Here is a 25,675-nt window from a genome sequence, read left to right on the forward strand (position 1 = left end):
GGGACTTGGCCAGTCTGGTGGGGTAATGACGGTGACTTGGCCAGTCTGGTGGGGTAATGATGGTGACTTGGCCAGTCTGGTGGGGTAATGACGGTGACTTGACTTGGCCAGTCTGGTGGGGTAATGACGGTGACTTGACTTGGCCAGTCTGGTGGGGTAATGACGGTGACTTGACTTGGCCAGTCTGGTGGGGTAATGACGGTGACTTGGCCAGTCTGGTGGGGTAATGACGGTGACTTGGCCAGTCTGGTGGGGTAATGACGGTGACTTGGCCAGTCTGGTGGGGTAATGATGGTGACTTGGCCAGTCTGGTGGGGTAATGATGGTGACTTGGCCAGTCTGGTGGGGTAATGACGGTGACTTGACTTGGCCAGTCTGGTGGGGTAATGACGGTGACTTGACTTGGCCAGTCTGGTGGGGTAATGACGGTGACTTGACTTGGCCAGTCTGGTGGGGTAATGACGGTGACTTGACTTGGCCAGTCTGGTGGGGTAATGACGGTGACTTGACTTGGCCAGTCTGGTGGGGTAATGATGGTGACTTGACTTGGCCAGTCTGGTGGGGTAATATGACGGTGACTTGGCCAGTCTGGTGGGGTAATGACGGTGACTTGACTTGGCCAGTCTGGTGGGGTAATGACGGTGACTTGACTTGGCCAGTCTGGTGGGGTAATGACGGTGACTTGGCCAGTCTGGTGGGGTAATGACGGTGACTTGGCCAGTCTGGTGGGGTAATGACGGTGACTTGACTTGGCCAGTCTGGTGGGGTAATGACGGTGACTTGGCCAGTCTGGTGGGGTAATGATGGTGACTTGGCCAGTCTGGTGGGGTAATGATGGTGACTTGGCCAGTCTGGTGGGGTAATGATGGTGACTTGGCCAGTCTGGTGGGGTAATCACGGTGACTTGACTTGGCCAGTCTGGTGGGGTAATGATGGTGACTTGACTTGGCCAGTCTGGTGGGGTAATGATGGTGACTTGACTTGGCCAGTCTGGTGGGGTAATGATGGTGACTTGACTTGGCCAGTCTGGTGGGGTAATCACGGTGACTTGACTTCACCTCATTATTCTATTCCTGTGCATTTCAGGTCACCAGTCGGGTTTCTGTATGATTTGTATAATGCAGAACCACATCATCCAAGCCTTTGCCAACACGGGAAATGCCATCAAGCCTGTCTCCTTCATCCGAGACCTAAAAAGTAAGTGTTATGCTTCTTGTTTAGCTGTTGTCCGTCTATTGAGGTGGCGTTGGTTTTCCAGAACTGTAGTGCAAGCTTGTTTTTGGCAGCATTGACATGTTTGTTGTCCTGTAAGGTACATGATATTGATTGGCTGTTACATTCTTGATTTCAGTTTAATTTCAGAAACACTAACCAGGTTTCCATTCATCCCTTTTGAAATTAAAGTACGCCGGGGGGGGGGAATGTCCCAACAGGCCAGATGAAAACAGCAAATGTCAACTAAACAAAATACGCTAGACACGGTGGGGATGGTTTTATGTCAAAGATGAATTATGTGCGTAATGGAAATGCTTTTATGTGCCTGTATTGCTATAACATCATATTGGAGTCACATGATGACATGTTGTGTAGTCTTCCCACTACGACTCAGGAAACCATGCAGTTTACTACAGATGAAACAACTTCACAAGCTGGTGGAAGTACAAGGTGTTGAGCTTGATCCTCCTTTCCAACAAATATCCAGGGTCTTATTCTGGTCATGATCGATGGTTCACTGCCGTTTGACAAATAAAAATCATCTCTCTAGTCATAATAATCATCATTTAGGCTATACCCACACTGTATCTACGAGTGTGAGCTGTTGTCTAGTGCTCATGTGCCAAGACCAGAGTGGGCACACTCAGTATGTAACTCATCTTTAGTGACAACCGTCAGTAGAGTGAAATATGCAATGGAATCCCATTTAACTCTTATTTATTTGGTACAGTTGAAGTTGGAAGTTTACATACACTTAGGTTGGAGTCATTAACCTCTACCGAGCACCTACCCCGGGTCCGGGAGCACCCCCCACCCCCCCACACTGATTAGCATCGCTAGCATAGCGTCACAATTAAATAGTAGCATCTAAATATCATTAAATCACAAGTCCAAGACACCTAATGAAAGATACAGATCCTGTGAATAAAGCCACCATTTCAGATTTTTATAATGTTTTACAGGGAAGACACAATATGTAAATCTATTAGCTAAACACGTTAGCAAAAGACACAATTTTTTTACTCCAACAGTTTTTTCCTGCGTCAGTAGCTATCACTAATTCGACTAAATAAAAATATATATAGCCACTAACCAAGAAACAACTTCATAAGATGACAGTCTGATAACATATTTATGGTATAGCATAGTTTTTTTGGAAAAATTTGCATTTTTCAGGTATAAATCACAGTTCTACATTGCAGCTGCAATCTGAAATAGTGCCGACGCAGCCAGAACAATTACAGAGACCAACGTCATATAACTAATTACTTGTCTTAAAACATTTCAGAAAAAATACACAGCGTACAGATATTGAAAGCCCAACATCTGGTGAATCCAAACAATATTTCAGATTTATTAAATGTTTTATAGCGAAAACAAAATGTAGCGCTAAATTAGCATAGCCACGCCAGCCAGAACCAGCTGAGCGTCCCCGACCAGTTCACATGCACGACAGATATATGAAATAACATCGTAAATTTGGTCTTACTATTGCTGATCTTTCATCAGAATGTTGATCAAGGTGTCCTTAGTCCTGATGAGTCGTTCAATCCATTCATAATGGCAACTTTCCCTCTTCATTTAGCATAGGTACTGGTCGACTGGCACGGTTCTGTCCAAAGTATAAAAAAAAACTCACAGAACGGAACACGGCAAAACTCCCGAAAAAATTCAAATAATCTGATTAAACTATATTGAAAAAACATACATTAAGATGATATGGTCACATGTATCAAACAAACTTCGAGACGGAGATAGTTTTCATCCGTAACGGCAGCATAACAGTAGACAATCGCACCTCAAAATCGCGCGATTCAGAGAACCGGAAGTTGTCGCTCACGCCAAAGAAATAGGTCTTATTTCACGTCAGTACAAGATAAACAAAAAATTTCTCCTCTGACGTCCTCTTGACACCCAGAGGAAGACGAATGAAGTGTGTTTCGGGTCATAGGTGGCGTGACCATATATAGGCAGAGCGTTGAAGCGAGCATACACATCTTGCATTCTTCTTCTTGGTCAGGGAAAGTGCTGTCAAATGACTTCTGTTTCACTCAGAACCAAAATTGAAACGGTTTTAGAAACTATAGATTGTTTTCTATCCAATGGTATTAATTATATGCATATAGTAAGAGCAATAATTGAATAAGAGGCAGTTTAATCTGTAGAGGAAATTATGCTAATGCGAAAACAGCACCCCCTGTATTCTCAAGAAGTTAACTCCTTTCTCAACCACTCCACAAATTTCTTGTTAGCAAACTATAGTTTGGTAAGTCGTTTAGGACATCTACTTTGTGCATGACACAAGTAATTTTTCCAACAATTGTTCAGACAGATTATTTCACTTATATTTCACTGTATCACAATTCCAGTGGGTCAGACGTTTACGTACACTAAGTTGACTGTGCCTTTGAACAGCTTGGAAAATTCCAGAAAAGGATGTCATGGCTTTAGAAGCTTCTGATGGGCTAATTGACATCATTTGAGTCAATTGGAGGTGTACCTGTGGATGTACTTCAAGGCCTACCTTCAAACTCAGTGCCTCTTTGGTTGACATCATGGAAAAATCTAAAGAAATCAGCCAAGACAACAGGAAAAAATATTGTAGACCTCCATAAGTCTGGTTCATCCTTGGGAGCAATTTACAAATGCCTGAAGGTACCACGTTCTTCTGTATAAACAATAGTACGCAAGTATAAACACCATGGGACCATGCAGCCGTCATACCACTCGGGAAGGAGAGGCGTTCTGCTCCTAGTGATGAACGTACTTTGGTGAGAAAAGTGTGACTCAATCCCAGAACAACAGCAAAGGAGCTTGTGAAGATGCTGGAGGAAACAGGTACAAAAGTATCTATATCCACAGTAAAACGAGTCCTATATTTTTTTTATTTTATTTTTTTAATTTAACCTTTATTTAACCAGGTAGGCAAATTGAGAACACGTTCTCATTTACAATTGCGACCTGGCCAAGATAAAGCAAAGCAGTTCGACACATACAACAACACATAGTTACACATGGAGTAAAAACAAACATATAGTCAATAATACAGTGAAAAAAAATAAGTCTATATACAATGTGAGCAAGTGAGGTGAGATAAGGGAGGTGAAGGCAAACAGATATATGTATAAATAAATAAAATATAAAAAGGCCATGGAGGCGAAGTGAGTACAACACAGCAAGTAAAATAAAAACTAAAAAACACTGGAATGGTTGGTTTGGGATATCAACATAACCTGAAAGGCCGCTCAGCAAGGAAGAAGCCACTGCTCCAAAACCGCCATTAAAAAAGCCAGACTACGGTTTGCAACTGCACATGGGGACAAAGATCGAACTTTTTGGAGAAATGTCCTCTGGTCTGATGACACAAAAATAGAACTGTTTGGCCATAATGGCCATTGTTAAGCTTGGAGGAAAAAGGGGGTGGCTTGCAAGCCGAAGAACACCATCCCAACCGTGACGCACGGGGGTGGCAGCATCATGTAGTGGGGGTGCTTTGCTGCAGGAGGGACTGGTGCACTTCACAAAATAGATGGCATCATGAGGAGGAAAATTGTGGATATATTGAAGCAACATCTCAAGACATCAGTCAGGAATTTAAAGCTTGGCTGCAAATGGGTCTTCCAAATGGACAATGACCCCAAGCATACTTCCAAAGTTGTGGCAAAATGGCTTAAGGACAACAAAGTCAAGGTATTGGAGTGGCCATCACAAAGCCCTGACCTCAATCCTATAGAACATTTGTGGGCAGAACTGAAAAACGAATGCGAGCAAGGTGGCCTACAAACCTGACTCAGTTACACCAGCTCTGTCAGGAGGAATGGGCCAAAATTCACCCAACTTATTGTGGGAACCTTGTGGAAGGCTACCCAAATGTTTGACCCAAGTTAAACAATTTAAAGGCATTGCTACCAAATACTAATTGATTGTATGTAAACTTCTGACCCACTGGGAATGTGATGAAAGATGAAATATCATTCTCTCTACTATTATTCTGACATTTCACATTCTTAAAATAAAGTAGTGATCCTAACTGACCGAAGACATTTAATCCTAGTAAAAATTACCTGTCAGTAATTGTGAAAAACGGAGTTTAAATATATTTGGATAAGGTGTATGTAAACCTCTCCTTGAACTGTACGTGGAAATTTTTCACTGGGTCACCACGCACAGCCTTTTATCCACAAGTACATTTGATGGAAACATCTTTGGTGAGAGAATGCACATGTTGTTTATATGCAGGTTCTTATTATTTTTGCGTAAGAATCTCACTAGTTGGATGGAAACCTAGCTAATGAAATGAGAACCAAATAAATCTGATGCAGTATTATGTGCTGCATGTTTGTCACTAGTTTTTTACCCGTCATCGATTGTAATATATAATCGTTCCGTAGATGGTGCATTGTGCCAGAGAGCACCCTGGAGACTCAGTAGCAGTATGCATAAGGTGATGACATAACACTGGTTGGAAGTGTCACTGTGACTGCAGCTTGTGATTGCAGTGCCTTAGTGAGGCTGTGACTGTTATATAGAGAGGGGAGGGATGGTACAACCACTATACTGTTATATATAGAGAGGGATGGTACAACCACTATACTGTTATATAGAGAGGGATGGTACAACCACTATACTGTTATATATAGAGAGGGATGGTACAACCACTATACTGTTATATAGAGAGGGATGGTACAACCACTATACTGTTATATAGAGAGGGATGGTACAACCACTATACTGTTATATAGAGAGAGGGGAGGGATGGTACAATCACTATACTGTTATATAGAGAGAGGGGAGGGATGGTACAACCACTACACTGTTATATAGAGAGAGGGGAGGGATGGTACAACCACTATACTGTTATATAGAGAGAGGGGAGGGATGGTACAACCACTATACTGTTATATAGAGAGGGATGGTACAACCACTATACTGTTATATAGAGAGAGGGGAGGGATGGTACAACCACTACACTGTTATATATAGAGAGAGGAGGGATGGTACAACCACTATACTGTTATATAGAGAGGGGAGGGATGGTACAACCACTACACCGTTATATAGAGAGGGATGGTACAACCACTATACTGTTATATAGAGAGAGGGGAGGGATGGTACAACCACTACACTGTTATATATAGAGAGAGGAGGGATGGTACAACCACTACACTGTTATATAGAGAGAGGGGAGGGATGGTACAACCACTATACTGTTATATAGAGAGGGGAGGGATGGTACAACCACTATACTGTTATATAGAGAGAGGAGGGATGGTACAACCACTACACTGTTATATAGAGAGAGGGGAGGGATGGTACAACCACTATACTGTTATATAGAGAGGGGAGGGATGGTACAACCACTATACTGTTATATAGAGAGGGGAGGGATGGTACAACCACTATACTGTTATATAGAGAGAGGGGAGGGATGGTACAACCACTACACTGTTATATATAGAGAGAGGAGGGATGGTACAACCACTATACTGTTATATAGAGAGGGGAGGGATGGTACAACCACTATACTGTTATATAGAGAGAGAGGAGGGATGGTACAACCACTACACTGTTATATAGAGAGAGGGGAGGGATGGTACAACCACTATACTGTTATATATAGAGAGGGGAGGGATGGTACAACCACTATACTGTTATATAGAGAGAGAGGAGGGATGGTACAACCACTATACTGTTATATAGAGAGGGGAGGGATGGTACAACCACTATACTGTTATATAGAGAGAGGGGAGGGATGGTACAACCACTATACTGTTATATAGAGAGAGGGGAGGGATGGTACAACCACTATACTGTTATATAGAGAGAGGGGAGGGATGGTACAACCACTATACTGTTATATAGAGAGAGGGGAGGGATGGTACAACCACTATACTGTTATATAGAGAGAGGGGAGGGATGGTACAACCACTATACTGTTATATAGAGAGAGGGGAGGGATGGTACAACCACTATACTGTTATATAGAGAGAGGGGAGGGATGGTACAACCACTACACCGTTATATAGAGAGGGATGGTACAACCACTATACTGTTATATAGAGAGAAGAGAGGGATGGTACAACCACTATACTGTTATATAGAGAGAGGGGAGGGATGGTACAACCACTATACTGTTATATAGAGAGGGATGGTACAACCACTATACTGTTATATAGAGAGAGGGGAGGGATGGTACAACCACTATACTGTTATATAGAGAGAAGGGAGGGATGGTACAACCACTATACTGTTATATAGAGAGAGGAGGGATGGTACAACCACTATACTGTTATATAGAGAGAAGGGAGGGATGGTACAACCACTATACTGTTATATAGAGAGAGGGGAGGGATGGTACAACCACTATACTGTTATATAGAGAGAGGGGAGGGATGGTACAACCACTATACTGTTATATAGAGAGAGGGGAGGGATGGTACAACCACTATACTGTTATATAGAGAGAGGGGAGGGATGGTACAACCACTACACCGTTATATAGAGAGGGATGGTACAACCACTATACTGTTATATAGAGAGAAGAGAGGGATGGTACAACCACTATACTGTTATATAGAGAGAGGGGAGGGATGGTACAACCACTATACTGTTATATAGAGAGGGATGGTACAACCACTATACTGTTATATAGAGAGAGGGGAGGGATGGTACAACCACTATACTGTTATATAGAGAGAAGGGAGGGATGGTACAACCACTATACTGTTATATAGAGAGAGGAGGGATGGTACAACCACTATACTGTTATATAGAGAGAAGGGAGGGATGGTACAACCACTATACTGTTATATAGAGAGAGGGGAGGGATGGTACAACCACTATACGGTTATATAGAGAGAGGGGAGGGATGGTCAACCACTATACTGTTATATAGAGAGAAGGGAGGGATGGTACAACCACTATACTGTTATATAGAGAGAGGGGAGGGATGGTACAACCACTATACTGTTATATAGAGAGGGGGGGATGGTACAACCACTATACTCTTATATAGAGAGAGGGGAGGGATGGTACAACCACTACACTGTTATATAGAGAGAGGGGAGGGATGGTACAACCACTATACTGTTATATAGAGAGAGGGGAGGGATGGTACAACCACTACACTGTTATATAGAGAGAGGGGAGGGATGGTACAACCACTACACTGTTATATAGAGAGAGGGGAGGGATGGTACAACCACTACACTGTTATATAGAGAGAGGAGGGATGGTACAACCACTATACTGTTATATAGAGAGAGGGGAGGGATGGTACAACCACTACACTGTTATATAGAGAGAGGAGGGATGGTACAACCACTATACTGTTATATAGAGAGAGGGGAGGGATGGTACAACCACTATACTGTTATATAGAGAGGGATGGTACAACCACTATACTGTTATATAGAGAGGGATGGTACAACCACTATACTGTTATATAGAGAGGGATGGTACAACCACTATACTGTTATATAGAGAGAGGGGAGGGATGGTACAACCACTACACTGTTATATAGAGAGAGGGGAGGGATGGTACAACCACTATACTGTTATATAGAGAGAGGGGAGGGATGGTACAACCACTATACTGTTATATAGAGAGAGGGGAGGGATGGTACAACCACTATACTGTTATATAGAGAGGGATGGTACAACCACTATACTGTTATATAGAGAGAGGGGAGGGATGGTACAACCACTACACTGTTATATATAGAGAGAGGAGGGATGGTACAACCACTATACTGTTATATAGAGAGGGGAGGGATGGTACAACCACTATACTGTTATATAGAGAGAGAGGAGGGATGGTACAACCACTACACTGTTATATAGAGAGAGGGGAGGGATGGTACAACCACTATACTGTTATATATAGAGAGGGGAGGGATGGTACAACCACTATACTGTTATATAGAGAGAGAGGAGGGATGGTACAACCACTATACTGTTATATAGAGAGGGGAGGGATGGTACAACCACTATACTGTTATATAGAGAGAGGGGAGGGATGGTACAACCACTATACTGTTATATAGAGAGAGGGGAGGGATGGTACAACCACTATACTGTTATATATAGAGAGGGGAGGGATGGTACAACCACTATACTGTTATATAGAGAGAGGGGAGGGATGGTACAACCACTATACTGTTATATAGAGAGAGGGGAGGGATGGTACAACCACTATACTGTTATATAGAGAGAGGGGAGGGATGGTACAACCACTATACTGTTATATAGAGAGAGGGGAGGGATGGTACAACCACTACACCGTTATATAGAGAGGGATGGTACAACCACTATACTGTTATATAGAGAGAAGAGAGGGATGGTACAACCACTATACTGTTATATAGAGAGGGATGGTACAACCACTATACTGTTATATAGAGAGGGATGGTACAACCACTATACTGTTATATAGAGAGAGGGGAGGGATGGTACAACCACTATACTGTTATATAGAGAGAAGGGAGGGATGGTACAACCACTATACTGTTATATAGAGAGAGGAGGGATGGTACAACCACTATACTGTTATATAGAGAGAAGGGAGGGATGGTACAACCACTATACTGTTATATAGAGAGAGGGGAGGGATGGTACAACCACTATACGGTTATATAGAGAGAGGGGAGGGATGGTCAACCACTATACTGTTATATAGAGAGAAGGGAGGGATGGTACAACCACTATACTGTTATATAGAGAGAGGGGAGGGATGGTACAACCACTATACTGTTATATAGAGAGGGGGGGATGGTACAACCACTATACTGTTATATAGAGAGAGGGGAGGGATGGTACAACCACTACACTGTTATATAGAGAGAGGGGAGGGATGGTACAACCACTATACTGTTATATAGAGAGAGGGGAGGGATGGTACAACCACTACACTGTTATATAGAGAGAGGGGAGGGATGGTACAACCACTACACTGTTATATAGAGAGAGGGGAGGGATGGTACAACCACTACACTGTTATATAGAGAGAGGAGGGATGGTACAACCACTATACTGTTATATAGAGAGAGGGGAGGGATGGTACAACCACTACACTGTTATATAGAGAGAGGAGGGATGGTACAACCACTATACTGTTATATAGAGAGAGGGGAGGGATGGTACAACCACTATACTGTTATATAGAGAGGGATGGTACAACCACTATACTGTTATATAGAGAGGGATGGTACAACCACTATACTGTTATATAGAGAGAGGGGAGGGATGGTACAATCACTATACTGTTATATAGAGAGAGGGGAGGGATGGTACAACCACTACACTGTTATATAGAGAGAGGGGAGGGATGGTACAACCACTATACTGTTATATAGAGAGAGGGGAGGGATGGTACAACCACTATACTGTTATATAGAGAGAGGGGAGGGATGGTACAACCACTATACTGTTATATAGAGAGAGGGGAGGGATGGTACAACCACTACACTGTTATATATAGAGAGAGGAGGGATGGTACAACCACTATACTGTTATATAGAGAGGGGAGGGATGGTACAACCACTACACCGTTATATAGAGAGGGATGGTACAACCACTATACTGTTATATAGAGAGAGGGGAGGGATGGTACAACCACTATACTGTTATATAGAGAGAGGGGAGGGATGGTACAACCACTACACTGTTATATAGAGAGAGGAGGGATGGTACAACCACTATACTGTTATATAGAGAGAGGGGAGGGATGGTACAACCACTATACTGTTATATAGAGAGGGATGGTACAACCACTATACTGTTATATAGAGAGGGATGGTACAACCACTATACTGTTATATAGAGAGAGGGGAGGGATGGTACAATCACTATACTGTTATATAGAGAGAGGGGAGGGATGGTACAACCACTACACTGTTATATAGAGAGAGGGGAGGGATGGTACAACCACTATACTGTTATATAGAGAGAGGGGAGGGATGGTACAACCACTATACTGTTATATAGAGAGAGGGGAGGGATGGTACAACCACTATACTGTTATATAGAGAGGGATGGTACAACCACTATACTGTTATATAGAGAGAGGGGAGGGATGGTACAACCACTACACTGTTATATATAGAGAGAGGAGGGATGGTACAACCACTATACTGTTATATAGAGAGGGGAGGGATGGTACAACCACTACACCGTTATATAGAGAGAGGGGAGGGATGGTACAACCACTATACTGTTATATAGAGAGAGGGGAGGGATGGTACAACCACTACACTGTTATATATAGAGAGAGGAGGGATGGTACAACCACTATACTGTTATATAGAGAGGGGAGGGATGGTACAACCACTATACTGTTATATAGAGAGAGGGGAGGGATGGTACAACCACTACACTGTTATATATAGAGAGAGGAGGGATGGTACAACCACTATACTGTTATATAGAGAGGGGAGGGATGGTACAACCACTATACTGTTATATAGAGAGAGAGGAGGGATGGTACAACCACTACACTGTTATATAGAGAGAGGGGAGGGATGGTACAACCACTATACTGTTATATATAGAGAGGGGAGGGATGGTACAACCACTATACTGTTATATAGAGAGAGGAGGGATGGTACAACCACTATACTGTTATATAGAGAGAGGGGAGGGATGGTACAACCACTATACTGTTATATAGAGAGAGGGGAGGGATGGTACAACCACTACACTGTTATATATAGAGAGAGGAGGGATGGTACAACCACTATACTGTTATATAGAGAGGGGAGGGATGGTACAACCACTATACTGTTATATAGAGAGAGGGGAGGGATGGTACAACCACTACACTGTTATATATAGAGAGAGGAGGGATGGTACAACCACTATACTGTTATATAGAGAGGGGAGGGATGGTACAACCACTATACTGTTATATAGAGAGAGAGGAGGGATGGTACAACCACTACACTGTTATATAGAGAGAGGGGAGGGATGGTACAACCACTATACTGTTATATATAGAGAGGGGAGGGATGGTACAACCACTATACTGTTATATAGAGAGAGAGGAGGGATGGTACAACCACTATACTGTTATATAGAGAGGGGAGGGATGGTACAACCACTATACTGTTATATAGAGAGAGGGGAGGGATGGTACAACCACTATACTGTTATATAGAGAGAGGGGAGGGATGGTACAACCACTATACTGTTATATAGAGAGAGGGGAGGGATGGTACAACCACTATACTGTTATATAGAGAGAGGGGAGGGATGGTACAACCACTATACTGTTATATAGAGAGAGGGGAGGGATGGTACAACCACTATACTGTTATATAGAGAGAGGGGAGGGATGGTACAACCACTATACTGTTATATAGAGAGAGGGGAGGGATGGTACAACCACTACACCGTTATATAGAGAGGGATGGTACAACCACTATACTGTTATATAGAGAGAAGAGAGGGATGGTACAACCACTATACTGTTATATAGAGAGGGATGGTACAACCACTATACTGTTATATAGAGAGGGATGGTACAACCACTATACTGTTATATAGAGAGAGGGGAGGGATGGTACAACCACTATACTGTTATATAGAGAGAAGGGAGGGATGGTACAACCACTATACTGTTATATAGAGAGAGGAGGGATGGTACAACCACTATACTGTTATATAGAGAGAAGGGAGGGATGGTACAACCACTATACTGTTATATAGAGAGAGGGGAGGGATGGTACAACCACTATACGGTTATATAGAGAGAGGGGAGGGATGGTCAACCACTATACTGTTATATAGAGAGAGGGGAGGGATGGTACAACCACTATACTGTTATATAGAGAGAGGGGAGGGATGGTACAACCACTATACTGTTATATAGAGAGGGGGGGATGGTACAACCACTATACTGTTATATAGAGAGAGGGGAGGGATGGTACAACCACTATACTGTTATATAGAGAGAGGGGAGGGATGGTACAACCACTACACTGTTATATAGAGAGAGGAGGGATGGTACAACCACTATACTGTTATATAGAGAGAGGGGAGGGATGGTACAACCACTACACTGTTATATAGAGAGAGGAGGGATGGTACAACCACTATACTGTTATATAGAGAGAGGGGAGGGATGGTACAACCACTATACTGTTATATAGAGAGGGGAGGGATGGTACAACCACTATACTGTTATATAGAGAGAGGGGAGGGATGGTACAACCACTATACTGTTATATAGAGAGGGATGGTACAACCACTATACTGTTATATAGAGAGGGGTGGTACAACCACTATACTGTTATATAGAGAGAAGGGAGGGATGGTACAACCACTATACTGTTATATAGAGAGGGATGGTACAACCACTATACTGTTATATAGAGAGGGATGGTACAACCACTATACTGTTATATAGAGAGGGATGGTACAACCACTATACTGTTATATAGAGAGAGGGGAGGGATGGTACAACCACTATACTGTTATATAGAGAGAGGAGGGATGGTACAACCACTATACTGTTATATAGAGAGAGGGGAGGGATGGTACAACCACTATACTGTTATATAGAGAGAGGGGAGGGATGGTACAACCACTATACTGTTATATAGAGAGAGGGGAGGGATGGTACAACCACTATACTGTTATATAGAGAGAGGAGGGATGGTACAACCACTATACTGTTATATAGAGAGGGATGGTACAACCACTATACTGTTATATAGAGAGGGATGGTACAACCACTATACTGTTATATAGAGAGAGGGGAGGGATCGTGAGTTCAGCCTGATCTGAAGCCACAAATGCCCACTCGGATCAATGCTAATGTAAGTAATATAATCTAAGCTTGGCACAGTGAATGGCTGACATTTTTTATTGGTTTAAGTTTGCAGAGATTTGGAGTGTACTTCCTGCACCTTACTGTGGATACCTTATGGTGTGTGCAGTAGTAGAGTCCTCTAGTAAAGTGCTGTTCAGTTCTGCTCCTGGAGGGCATAAACTCTTCCGTTTTTTGTTCCTACCTGGTGTACCATTTGTGAATGAGTCCCATATTAGGAGAGGATGAGAACCAGAAGTGTTTTGGCCCTCTTGGAGCGACATTAAACAGTCCTGCGATGGGCCTGAGTCAGAGAGGCGTCCCCGGGGATCACCTTTCTGTTCTCCTTCTCTTGGTACTGTCCACCTCTTCTTACGTCCTGAATTTTTCCTTCCCTATTGCTGCAATACCCTCTCCCCCATCCGGTGCTCTCTCTCTGCGATGCCCTCTCTGTCTCCTTGTGACTGCGGGCTAGGAGTAGCAGGGTAGCAGCATTAGCACAAACCTGCAGAAATGCTTACAATTTATCTACAGTCTGCTCTGCTGAGTTGGTTGATTTTCCTTTAGCTTCCTCTGTCTACTGGCTATAAGATTTTCAGACTTTCTCTCCTTCGCTCCCTCTCGCCAGCCAGCCTCTTGCTCTCCTCACACCCACCATTTCCTCCTTTTTTCTCTTGTTTGTGGTGTCTCCTTCCCCCTCTATCTGTTAAGACTAGACTGGTTCTCCCTTCTGTTAAAGGAAAAATCCACTCATTCCTTTAATTTACTGTGTTAAATAACACTGAGAACAATTCTTTGAACATATGTTTCATTTTGGCGTTATAACAAGATTGGTAGCAACATGGAAAGTCCTTTTGGAATTTATTGCAGTTCACTACAAAATCCGCAATACCCTCTATGGGCTACGTAGCTACACACAATAATACCAAAGACAATATCAGCATGTAACGTAGCTAGTTAGCTGTAAAATCACCTTAAACTCCATTATCTATTTAGGAGTCGACAATCTCACCAAGTTCAACCTGCACATCAATGTGCCTCAGAGTAGAGTCTGACATTCGCAACGACAGATATACTTTTAAGGAGATGGGAAATGTTGCCGATGCGTGTCAATGGGCCGCACGGTGCATTCTGGGCTATTCTGGGACAAGCTGCGCTCTCCAAGGAGTGAAGGGGAGTCTATAGGGTGCAAGCTCAACCCAACATTAGCAAACATTTTGTCAACAAGAACTACAACACGACAAGTCTATTCCTAGACGTAAGATTAACTTGCTCTCTGTAATATTGTATCGCTTTTGAATCGTGACCTTATGTACTTTGGAGGAAAATAGGCACATTTCTTGACATATACACTGACTTTGAGAAGGGATTGCGTGACGATTAGCTTAGCAACCATCGTGAACATGATTGGTCGACAGTCTGCTGGGTGGAGTATTATATGTTCCGTCTTTCATTGGATTCCTCCTTTGTATAATATCTCTGACACCGGCACCATGCACTCTGGACTAAAGAGGCAGACTATTATGACGTGTGCTGGATCCTCCATGAAATGACACATTTCTCCAGGTTGGAATATCACAAAAATATGATCAATGGCTCATTCCAGAGAAGACATCCTCCCGAGTTACGACATTGACCAGGATTGAAATCTGATATGTATGATAGACTGTTTCACCATCTAAAAGTTCTATTAACTTCCAGTGTAGTGAGAGCTACTTTATCACAGTGCTATGTCATACAGGCCGGATTTCTGCCCGCCAATAACGCAGATACACATGAACTGACCAGGGGAATTGATAGAACATCACTCAGATGCACAAAAACAATAGAACATTCAAAATGGACAAACCTTTCCTTTAAGAGGAGACTGTAGCAGGTTGTAGAGTGTGTTTAGGTCTCTTTCTCCCTCCATTTAAGTAGAGACTCATTTGAATGGCGTAATGCCTCAGAGTGATCTCATGCTGTAGGCCTGCTGATAATGGACAGGTCATTTCCCCCACTGAGGACAGTAATGTATTTTCACAGCACAGCCCATTAGTTACAAACAACATCAAACCAACATCTAAGACCAAAACACAAGCTGAAGATTGTCTTGGTCCTGCTGGTATTGTGTGCTCTAGATAGTTCCCCATGAAGCCATAAGGGATGGAGTTGGCTTGGTCCTGCTGGTATTGTGTGTTCTAGATAGTTCCCCATGGAACCATAAGGGATGGAGTTGTCTTGGTCCTGCTGGTATTGTGTGTTCTAGATAGTTCCCCATGGAACCATAAGGGATGGAGTTGTCTTGGTCCTGCTGGTATTGTGTGCTCTAGATAGTTCCCCATGAAGCCATAAGGGATGGAGTTGGCTTGGTCCTGCTGGTATTGTGTGTTCTAGATAGTTCCCCATGGAACCATAAGGGATGGAGTTGGCTTGGTCCTGCTGGTATTGTGTGTTCTAGATAGTTCCCCATGGAACCATAAGGGATGGAGTTGGCTTGGTCCTGCTGGTATTGTGTGTTCTAGATAGTTCCCCATGGAACCATAAGGGATGGAGTTGGCTTGGTCCTGCTGGTATTGTGTGCTCTAGATAGTTCCCCATGGAACCATAAGGGATGGAGTTGGCTTGGTCCTGCTGGTATTGTGTGCTCTAGATAGTTCCCCATGAAGCCATAAGGGATGGACTTGTCTTGGTCCTGCTGGTATTGTGTGCTCTAGATAGTTCCCCATGAAGCCATAAGGGATGGAGTTGTCTTGGTCCTGCTGGTATTGTGTGTTCTAGATAGTTCCCCATGAAGCCATAAGGGATGGAGTTGTCTTGGTCCTGCTGGTATTGTGTGCTCTAGATAGTTCCCCATGAAGCCATAAGGGATGGAGTTGTCTTGGTCCTGCTGGTATTGTGTGTTCTAGATAGTTCCCCATGAAGCCATAAGGGATGGAGTTGTCTTGGTCCTGCTGGTATTGTGTGCTCTAGATAGTTCCCCATGGAACCATAAGGGATGGAGTTGTCTTGGTCCTGCTGGTATTGTGTGCTCTAGATAGTTCCCCATGAAGCCATAAGGGATGGAGTTGTCTTGGTCCTGCTGGTATTGTGTGCTCTAGATAGTTCCCCATGAAGTCATAAGGGATGGAGTTGTCTTGGTCCTGCTGGTATTGTGTGCTCTAGATAGTTCCCCATGGAACCATAAGGGATGGAGTTGTCTTGGTCCTGCTGGTATTGTGTGTTCTAGATAGTTCCCCATGAAGCCATAAGGGATGGAGTTGTCTTGGTCCTGCTGGTATTGTGTGCTCTAGATAGTTCCCCATGAAGCCATAAGGGATGGAGTTGTCTTGGTCCTGCTGGTATTGTGTGTTCTAGATAGTTCCCCATGAAGCCATAAGGGATGGAGTTGTCTTGGTCCTGCTGGTATTGTGTGTTCTAGATAGTTCCCCATGAAGCCATAAGGGATGGAGTTGTCTTGGTCCTGCTGGTATTGTGTGCTCTAGATAGTTCCCCATGAAGCCATAAGGGATGGAGTTGTCTTGGTCCTGCTGGTATTGTGTGTTCTAGATAGTTCCCCATGAAGCCATAAGGGATGGAGATGGTATTATTCTCTAACAGGGTGTTTCTTTTTTGCTCTTGCAGAAATTGCCAGGCACTTTCGATTCGGTAGCCAGGAAGACGCCCATGAATTTTTACGCTACACCATCGATGCCATGCAGAAAGCCTGTCTGAACGGCTACCCCAAGTAAGTTTGTCAAGTCATCGAGCGAAGGACATTAATTATACCTCACTGAAATGAATGTGGGTGTTCAGAAAGCCTCATTCTGTCATTTTTGGATGATTCTTAGTCTTTTTTTAATGTATTTCTCTCTCTGGGTCGTAGGTTAGACCGGACGACACAGGCCACCACATTGGTCCACCAGATATTTGGAGGTTACCTCAGGTCACGAGGTACAGCTTTCAATCTACCATATTGCACAGTTGGTCAATTCCATTTCAATTCCAGTCAATTCAGGAACTACACTGAAATTCCAATTCTCTTGGAACTGGAATTTGTACTTTCTGAGCTGACTGGAATTCAAAATGAATTGATCCCAACCCTGCTACATCGATAAACTACTTTTTAAGGCATATTGGCGAATTGGCTTAGTGGATTAATTATATATTTTTCTCTTTCAGTTAAGTGTTCCATTTGCAAAAGTGTGTCGGACACGTACGACCCTTACTTGGACATTGCTGTGGAGATTCGAGTAAGTCTCTTGCTTACTTTAAAAGTATCTTCCTCCTGTCCTTGAATAATTCACAAGCACAAATCTAATCAATCGATCACATTTATCCAGATACCTAAAACCCCAAAGAGCAAGCAATGCAGATGTAGAAGCCCATTGGCTAGGAAAAACTCCCTAGGCAGAAACCTAGGAAGAATGGGACTTATAAATTCTTGTCAGATCGGTGGTCCTATTGATTTATCCCTCGGCCAGATTAAAGAGTTAATTGGTGTGTGTTTGCTGTCACAAAGGAACTCAGCTGATGACTATTTGGTTTCATGCCTGTGTTGAGTGGTCTTCCGTCTGTCCTTTTCAGCAAGCAGCAAATATCGTCCGAGCCCTGGAGCTCTTTGTCAAGCCCGACGTGTTGAGTGGAGAGAACGCCTACATGTGTGCCAAGTAAGTTCTGAGTAATGATGATGTCACTTCTAACACACTGATATTGTAGACGTACACAAGGCCCACATTAGTGTTATAAACGTTTTATAAACAACACACTTACACTTTATCAGGTGTAAGAAGAAAGTTCCGGCAACAAAGCGATTCACAGTCCACCGAACGTCCAATGTTCTGACCCTGTCTCTCAAGAGGTTTGCCAACTTCAGTGGAGGAAAAATCACCAAGGTAAACCTCTCGCAACAATAGTCATTACTCTGTTTAAAATGCTGTTTCAGTGCAACAGTTCTCACCCTCACTGGGTCGTAGTCCGTAGGGCACCATTGCAAAACGCTTTGCAAGGAAACATATATATATATTTTTTCCCCTCCCCATTAAAAAAAAAATAAACATAAATTGCTCCCTACTGAACATGCCCCTGATGCTTATCTCGCCTGTGTTTTTGTTAGGACGTTGGCTACCCAGAGTTTCTGAACATCCGCCCTTACATGTCTCAGAGCACGGGCGACCCGGTCATGTACGGCCTCTATGCTGTCCTGGTGCATTCTGGGTACAGCTGTCATGCTGGCCACTACTACTGCTATGTCAAGGTAAGGACTCTGATGGTAGGCCTGAGACGGAACATTTGAGATGGATTTTGTTTGGGAGTCTCAAGGATAATTTACGTTTAGATTTTCATTGTCACTGTTCTATCAGAACAGTATGTTTGTTATCCTGTTAATCTGTGTTTAGTCTCTACTGTGGGATGTCCCTTCACTTTATTTAGAAAAGCCCATTTATTTTTCCGTTGTCTGAACAGGCCAGCAACGGGCAATGGTACCAGATGAATGACTCGATGGTCCATTCCAGTAACATCAAAGTAGTCCTCAATCAGCAAGCCTACGTCCTATTCTACCTGAGGTAAGACGTTAACAATATAATTACCAGACCTGGGTTAAATACAGATGTCTGACAAGTTCAAATACCTTTCACATTGAGACCTTATTCAAGTGAGCCCTGAAAGTGTTTACGCTAGGGTTTACTCTGTTACGTTTCACGTGACATTTGAGTCATTTAGCAGACACTCTTATCTAGAGCAACTTACAGTAGCTGGTCCCCCGTGGGAATCGAACCAACAACCCTTGTGTTGAACGCGCCATGATCTACCAACTGTTAGAACTATTCCATTGGTTCCATTCTACACGGCAAGCTAGATCAAGTATCTATTGCTGGTCTGATGGTTAATAGCGACTGATTGTAGTAGTAGCTAGTTACCATACATATTGACCATACCTGCTCTTTGCCCATTAGGATCCCAGAGACCAAGAAGAACGTGGATGGCCAGATCACCAAGCAGGGAATGGGGAAGAACGTAGCGATGTCAGAGCAGTTCAGGAAGACCAACCTCAACAGACCCCTGTCCTCTCCGCAGGTCACCAAGGTATGGGACAGACTGGCAGAACGCTCCATCATCAGAATGTTTGAAAGCAATACGGTATGAATAGACTTGCTGCCTTCGACGTGATACTTTTATTGTCCATTTGCATGGAAGTCAATACAATACAGGACGGTTCAAATAAGAACACATGAACTATACTGTCATTACACAATGTAATATACCACTGTTTAGTAGCCTGATGGCTGATGAGATGAAGCTGGCCTTACACCATAATTAAGCGTTAAGGCTTGGGGGCGTGTGGTATATGGCCAATATACCACGGCTAAGGGCTGTTCTTATGCACGACGCACCGTAGAGTGCCTGGACACAGCCCTTAGCTGTGTTGTATTCACCATATACCACAAACCTGAGGTGCCTTATTGCTATTATAAACTGGTTACCAATGTAATTAGAGCAGTAAAAAAATACACGTTTGGTTATACCCGTTGTATACTGTCCGATATACCACGGCTGTTAGCCAATCAGCATTCAGGGCTCGTACCACCCACTTGATAATATACATTATACCACTGTTCAGTAGCCCGATGGCTGATGAGATGAAGCGGGCCTTACACCATGTAATATACATTATACCACTGTTCAGTAGCCCGATGGCTGATGAGATGAAGCGGGCCTTACACCATGTAATATACATTATACCACTGTTCAGTAGCCTGATGGCTGATGAGATGAAGCGGGCCTTACACCATGTAATATACATTATACCACTGTTCAGTAGCCTGATGGCTGATGAGATGAAGCGGGCCTTACACCATGTAATATACATTATACCACTGTTCAGTAGCCTGATGGCTGATGAGATGAAACGGGCCTTAAACCATGTAATATACATTATACCACTGTTCAGTAGCCTGATGGCTGATGAGATGAAGCGGGCCTTACACCATGTAATATACATTATACCACTGTTCAGTAGCCTGATGGCTGATGAGATGAAGCGGGCCTTACACCATGTAATATACATTATACCACTGTTCAGTAGCCTGATGGCTGATGAGATGAAGCGGGCCTTACACCATGTAATATACATTATACCACTGTTCAGTAGCCTGATGTAAGCATTGTAAATAAGCATTTCACTGTAAGGTCTATACCTGTTTTGTTTGGCGTATGTGACAAATACATTTAGATTTGATGGCTGATGAGATGAAGCTGGCTCTACCTCTTTGTTCTGAACCTGGGGACTTTGTATCGCCTCCTGGATGTCTTGTATGGAGTGTTGTCCCAAGGCTTGGTCACTGAAACATGTCTCTTTCACTGCAGAAACTGGACCCTTTCCAGCTGCGTAAGATTCAGTCCGTAGAGGGCGGCCTGGGCATACCCGTGTCTAGGAACGGCTCCAACGGCTCCCAGCAGCCCAACAAGATGTCCAACGGGACGTCGTCCTCCGCCCACGCCCCCACCAGGATACCCGGCGGACCCATGCTGATCGAAGAGCCCTTCAAGAGGCTGAAGAAGCCCTGTTTTCCTCAGCAGGCGCGCAGCAGCACCCCCGCCCCCTCCAACGGTGTGGGCAGCAGGTCGGACGGCGGAGACCGGAGGCACGGGAACCAAGGAGCCAGGGGCCTGGCCGCATCTACCTCACTCAAGTCCCTGTCAGACTCCTCCTCGGCAGACACCTCCGACTCCAAGGTACAGCACTAGTTAAAATATATTATCAATTGTATTGGACGGGCAGTCTGTCTACTATAACTGCACAAAATGTACTCTTATATAATTGCGGTCACATACAGGATGAAAATGTGCATTTCTCAAACATGCACGTTGTCTTATTTACATGCGCTTCCCTCGCTCAGAATGTAATAGTTCCCATTTACTCTTTAGCCCTGTCATGTTAATGTTATACTGGATTTACCATACAGATATAAGATGGTCAGTTTGTCTGTATGTCATTGGTTTCTGGTCACGTTATTTATCAGAATCAAATGCTTGCTATTGTCATCCAGGATTCCATGGGTACCAAAAGTGCGCCGGTTGGTGTGACGTCCACCCCCCCTAGGAACGTCTCGAACGGCATGGCCTCCCCTGCCAAGAGTGTGGAGCGCGTGGGCACGGAGGAGCAGAAGACAGTCAAGCTAAAACCCCTGGTCCTCAACAACATCACATCTTCACCCACCAGCACCACGTCTCCCCCGCCCGCCAAGAAATTGGCCCTGTCGGCCAAGAAGGTGAGACTAGAGGCACCGTGAATGGCTCCGTAGCCGCTTACTTGCTGACCAGACTGCACGCGCGCAAGTTGATTTTATACACCGACACCTGATGCAATCAGGACACGCAGGTTGAAATGGCTAAACAAACTCTGGACCAATTATATTAATTTGGGGACCGTTCGAAAAGCATTAAACATATATGGCAATTTAGCTAGCTTGCTATTGCTAGGTAATTTGTCCTGGGATATAAACATTGGGTTGTTATTTTACCTGAAATGCACAAGGTCCTCTACTCCGACAATAATCCAAGGATAAAACGGTAGACCAAATTAATTTCTAGTCATCTTTCCTTCCTTCAGGCTTCTTTTTCTTATTTGGACTTTATATGGCGGTTGGCAATCAACTTTAAGGTGCATTACCACAACCGACTGGAGTGTGGACCTCAATTAATCTTTCAGTCACCCACGTGGGTATATGCTCCTAAAAACCAATGAGGAGATGGGAGAGGCAGGACTTGAAGCGCGTCGAGCGTCACAATTAGAACCAATTTCTATTTTAGCACCTGGCTACGCAGACGCTCGCGAGCAGTGTGGGTGCAATGATTGAATGCATGTGTACATTTATGCAACGCTCGCACATGAGACGCGTCCGGTCTGGTCAGCATGTTAGCCACTACAGCGCTGTCGGGGCAAGCCAGTACTCACTACTGTGAGAGAGGTTTGTGTCCGATTTTAAAACGAAGACACTGTCTCTGATTGTAAACGCCTTGTGGATAAATTTGCCAGTCTTCGATTGACGGTGTATCTTTGTTGCAGATGTAACAGTATGTTGCGTCTGTTTTTAAAGCTCTCTGGTGCAAGTAAGCACTGGCTCACACAGATGGCGCGACACTGGAAAATAGGCTAGGCCTAATCATAGTTTAGTAGTCTTTATAGTTAGGGCCCTGTCTTTTGGTTAATCATGTCACATGACATGTAGTTCAACCTTTTTTAAATTTAAAGCTGTTTCATCAAACTATCCTTTTTTTTAACGTCAGATGGTCCAGCACCATCCTCAGACAATTGTGTACATTTTTGGTTCTGGAAAAGGCTTAAAATTAAGGTTAAAATCCAGGTCATGTGACAACCTAAACACAGGGCCCTATTTAGTCTATCAGCAATACAGCTGCTTTCCCTGGTCTTTGCCTTAGAAGCATGTAGTGTCTTTGTTGCCTGCTGCCTTCCTTCCCTTCACCTCTATCCCTAACTCATAAAAATTTGCTCTGTTCGATATTATCCTATCAAATTGATTGTATGACAATTGGATCTGTTGTAGTCTACTGTAAAACTAGTACACTGTTCCTATTCTATCAAATCAACCAACTAGTTTACTGTCAGACTAGGGCTGGGCGATATGGATCAAATATCATATTTTACAGTATTTTATGAATAATTGTTTTTAAATAAAAGATCTAAATATGCTTTGAGTAGTTCATGACCCTAGGGTAGCAACACGCATAAGTAATTTCAATTTCTCCATTTATACCATTCAATCCACCTCCATACTGTGCCTGCCACGCAGCATGATATGGGCAAATAATATAGACCTAGTGAACTGTTGGAATATAGTGGGCAGCATTGTGAATACGTTGTTTTGACATGACCATGAATGAATAAACCAGGGAGGAATTATTTACAGGGTAGGAACCAGTGTTGGTCAGTGTTTCCAGGTGACCCGAATTAGATTACATGTTTTCTTACTTCATGTAGCTAGCTAGCTAACATTCATGCTTTGCCTATTCCTCTCTGATAAGATACCATTGCACAAACATGCTTATCTAGGCATGCACTGGCACTAGTCAGTATTAGCTAGCTACGTTTGCTAAATGTACTAACTAGCGATTTAGCATTAGCGACTAACAAATTATTTTAGCAACACCTTGCTAAGAAAAGACAAACTAGCAAATAGTAAGATACACAAAGGAATAGTGTATCAAATCATATTTTGTCACATGCCCTGAATACTACAGGTGTAGTCCTTACAGGGAAATGCTTACTTAATAGCCTTTAACTAACAATGCAGTTAAGATTAAAAAATAAATAATTACTAAATAAACTGAAGTTAACAATAAATATAAACATGAAAAAAAGAAAATAGAGAAAACAAATAATTAAAGAGCAACAATAAAATGACAGTAACGAGGCTATATACAGGGGGTAACGGTACAATGTCAATTTGGGGGGGGCACAGGTTGAGGTAAAGGTAATATGTAGGTAGAGGTAAAGTGACTATTCCCAGGGTCCTTAGCTTAGTGGTGAGCTTTGAGGGCACTATGGTGTTGTAGTCAATGAATAGCATTCTCACGTAGGTGTTCCTTTTGTCCAGGTGCGAAAGGGCAGTGTGGAATGCAATAGATTGCGTAATCTCTGGCTCTGTTGGGGCGGTATGCAAATTGGAGTGGGTCTAGGATTTCTGGGATAATGGTGTTGATGTGAGCCGTTACCAGCCTTTCAAAGCACTTCATGGCTACAGATGTGAGTGCTACGGATCGGTTGTCATTTAGGCAAGTTACCTTGGTGTTCTTGGGCACAGGGACTATGGTGGTCTGCTTGAAACCTGCAGGTATTGCAGACTCGGTCAGGGACATGTCAGTGAAGCCACTTGCCTGTTGGTTAGCACATACTCGGAGTACACGTCCTGGTAATCCGTCTGGCCTTGTGAATGTTGACTTGTTTAAAGGTCTTACTCACATTGACTGCGGCGAGTGTGATCATACAGTCGTCCGGAACAGCTGGTGCTCTCATGCATGCGTCAGTGTTGCTTGTCTCAAGGTGTTCGTAGAAGTCATTTAGCTTGTTTGGTAGGCTTGTGTCACTGGGCAGCTTGTGGCTGTGCTTCCCTTTGCAGTCCATAATAGTTTGCAAGCCCTGCCACATCCGATGAGTGTCGGAGCCGGTGTAGTTGGATTCAATCTTAGTCCTGTATTGATGCTTTCGTTGCCTGTTTGATGGTTCGTCGGAGGGTATAGCGATATTTCTTATAAGATTCCGGGTTAGAGTCCCGCTCCCTAAAAGCAGCAGCTCTACCCTTTAGCTCAGTGCGGATGTTGCCTGTAATCCATGGCTTCTGGTTGGGGTATTTATGTACGGTCACTGTGGGGACGACATCATCAATGCAGCAGGGGACTGATGTGGTGTACTCCAATGCCATGGGAAGAATCCCGGAACATATTCCAGTCTGCTAGCAAAAAAGTCCTGTTGCTTAGCATCTGCGTGATCTGACCACTTCCGTATTGAGCGAGTCGCAGGTACTTCCTGCTTTACTTTTTGCTTGTAACCCGGAATCAGGAGGATAGAATTATGGTCAGATTTGCCAAATGGAGGGCGAGGAAGAGCTTTGTATGTGTCTCTGTGTGTGGAGTAAAGGTAATCTGTAGTCTATATAGTTTTTCTCTGGTTGCACA

General features: G+C 43.5%; 1 protein-coding gene across 3 annotated transcripts in view; it reads left to right on the plus strand.

Moving 5' to 3' along the window:
- The window catches only part of usp36 (ubiquitin specific peptidase 36), a 48,436-nt gene that overhangs the window by 11,693 nt on the left and 11,068 nt on the right, over window positions 1-25,675 (plus strand). For 2 of the 3 annotated variants that reach the window (XM_055898573.1, XM_055898574.1), the window contains exons 4-14: window positions 1,087-1,197; window positions 17,624-17,726; window positions 17,865-17,932; window positions 18,161-18,231; window positions 18,566-18,648; window positions 18,762-18,873; window positions 19,095-19,235; window positions 19,445-19,545; window positions 19,936-20,119; window positions 21,347-21,715; window positions 22,030-22,251. In XM_055898573.1, coding sequence (XP_055754548.1) covers window positions 1,087-1,197; window positions 17,624-17,726; window positions 17,865-17,932; window positions 18,161-18,231; window positions 18,566-18,648; window positions 18,762-18,873; window positions 19,095-19,235; window positions 19,445-19,545; window positions 19,936-20,119; window positions 21,347-21,715; window positions 22,030-22,251 — 1,565 coding nt within the window. The remainder of the gene's footprint in view (window positions 1-1,086; window positions 1,198-17,623; window positions 17,727-17,864; window positions 17,933-18,160; window positions 18,232-18,565; window positions 18,649-18,761; window positions 18,874-19,094; window positions 19,236-19,444; window positions 19,546-19,935; window positions 20,120-21,346; window positions 21,716-22,029; window positions 22,252-25,675) is intronic. The other variant, XM_055898575.1, reaches the window with a different exon arrangement.

The sequence above is a fragment of the Salvelinus fontinalis genome, chromosome 34 (assembly GCF_029448725.1).
Source record: "Salvelinus fontinalis isolate EN_2023a chromosome 34, ASM2944872v1, whole genome shotgun sequence".
Taxonomy (NCBI): Eukaryota; Metazoa; Chordata; class Actinopteri; order Salmoniformes; family Salmonidae; genus Salvelinus; species Salvelinus fontinalis.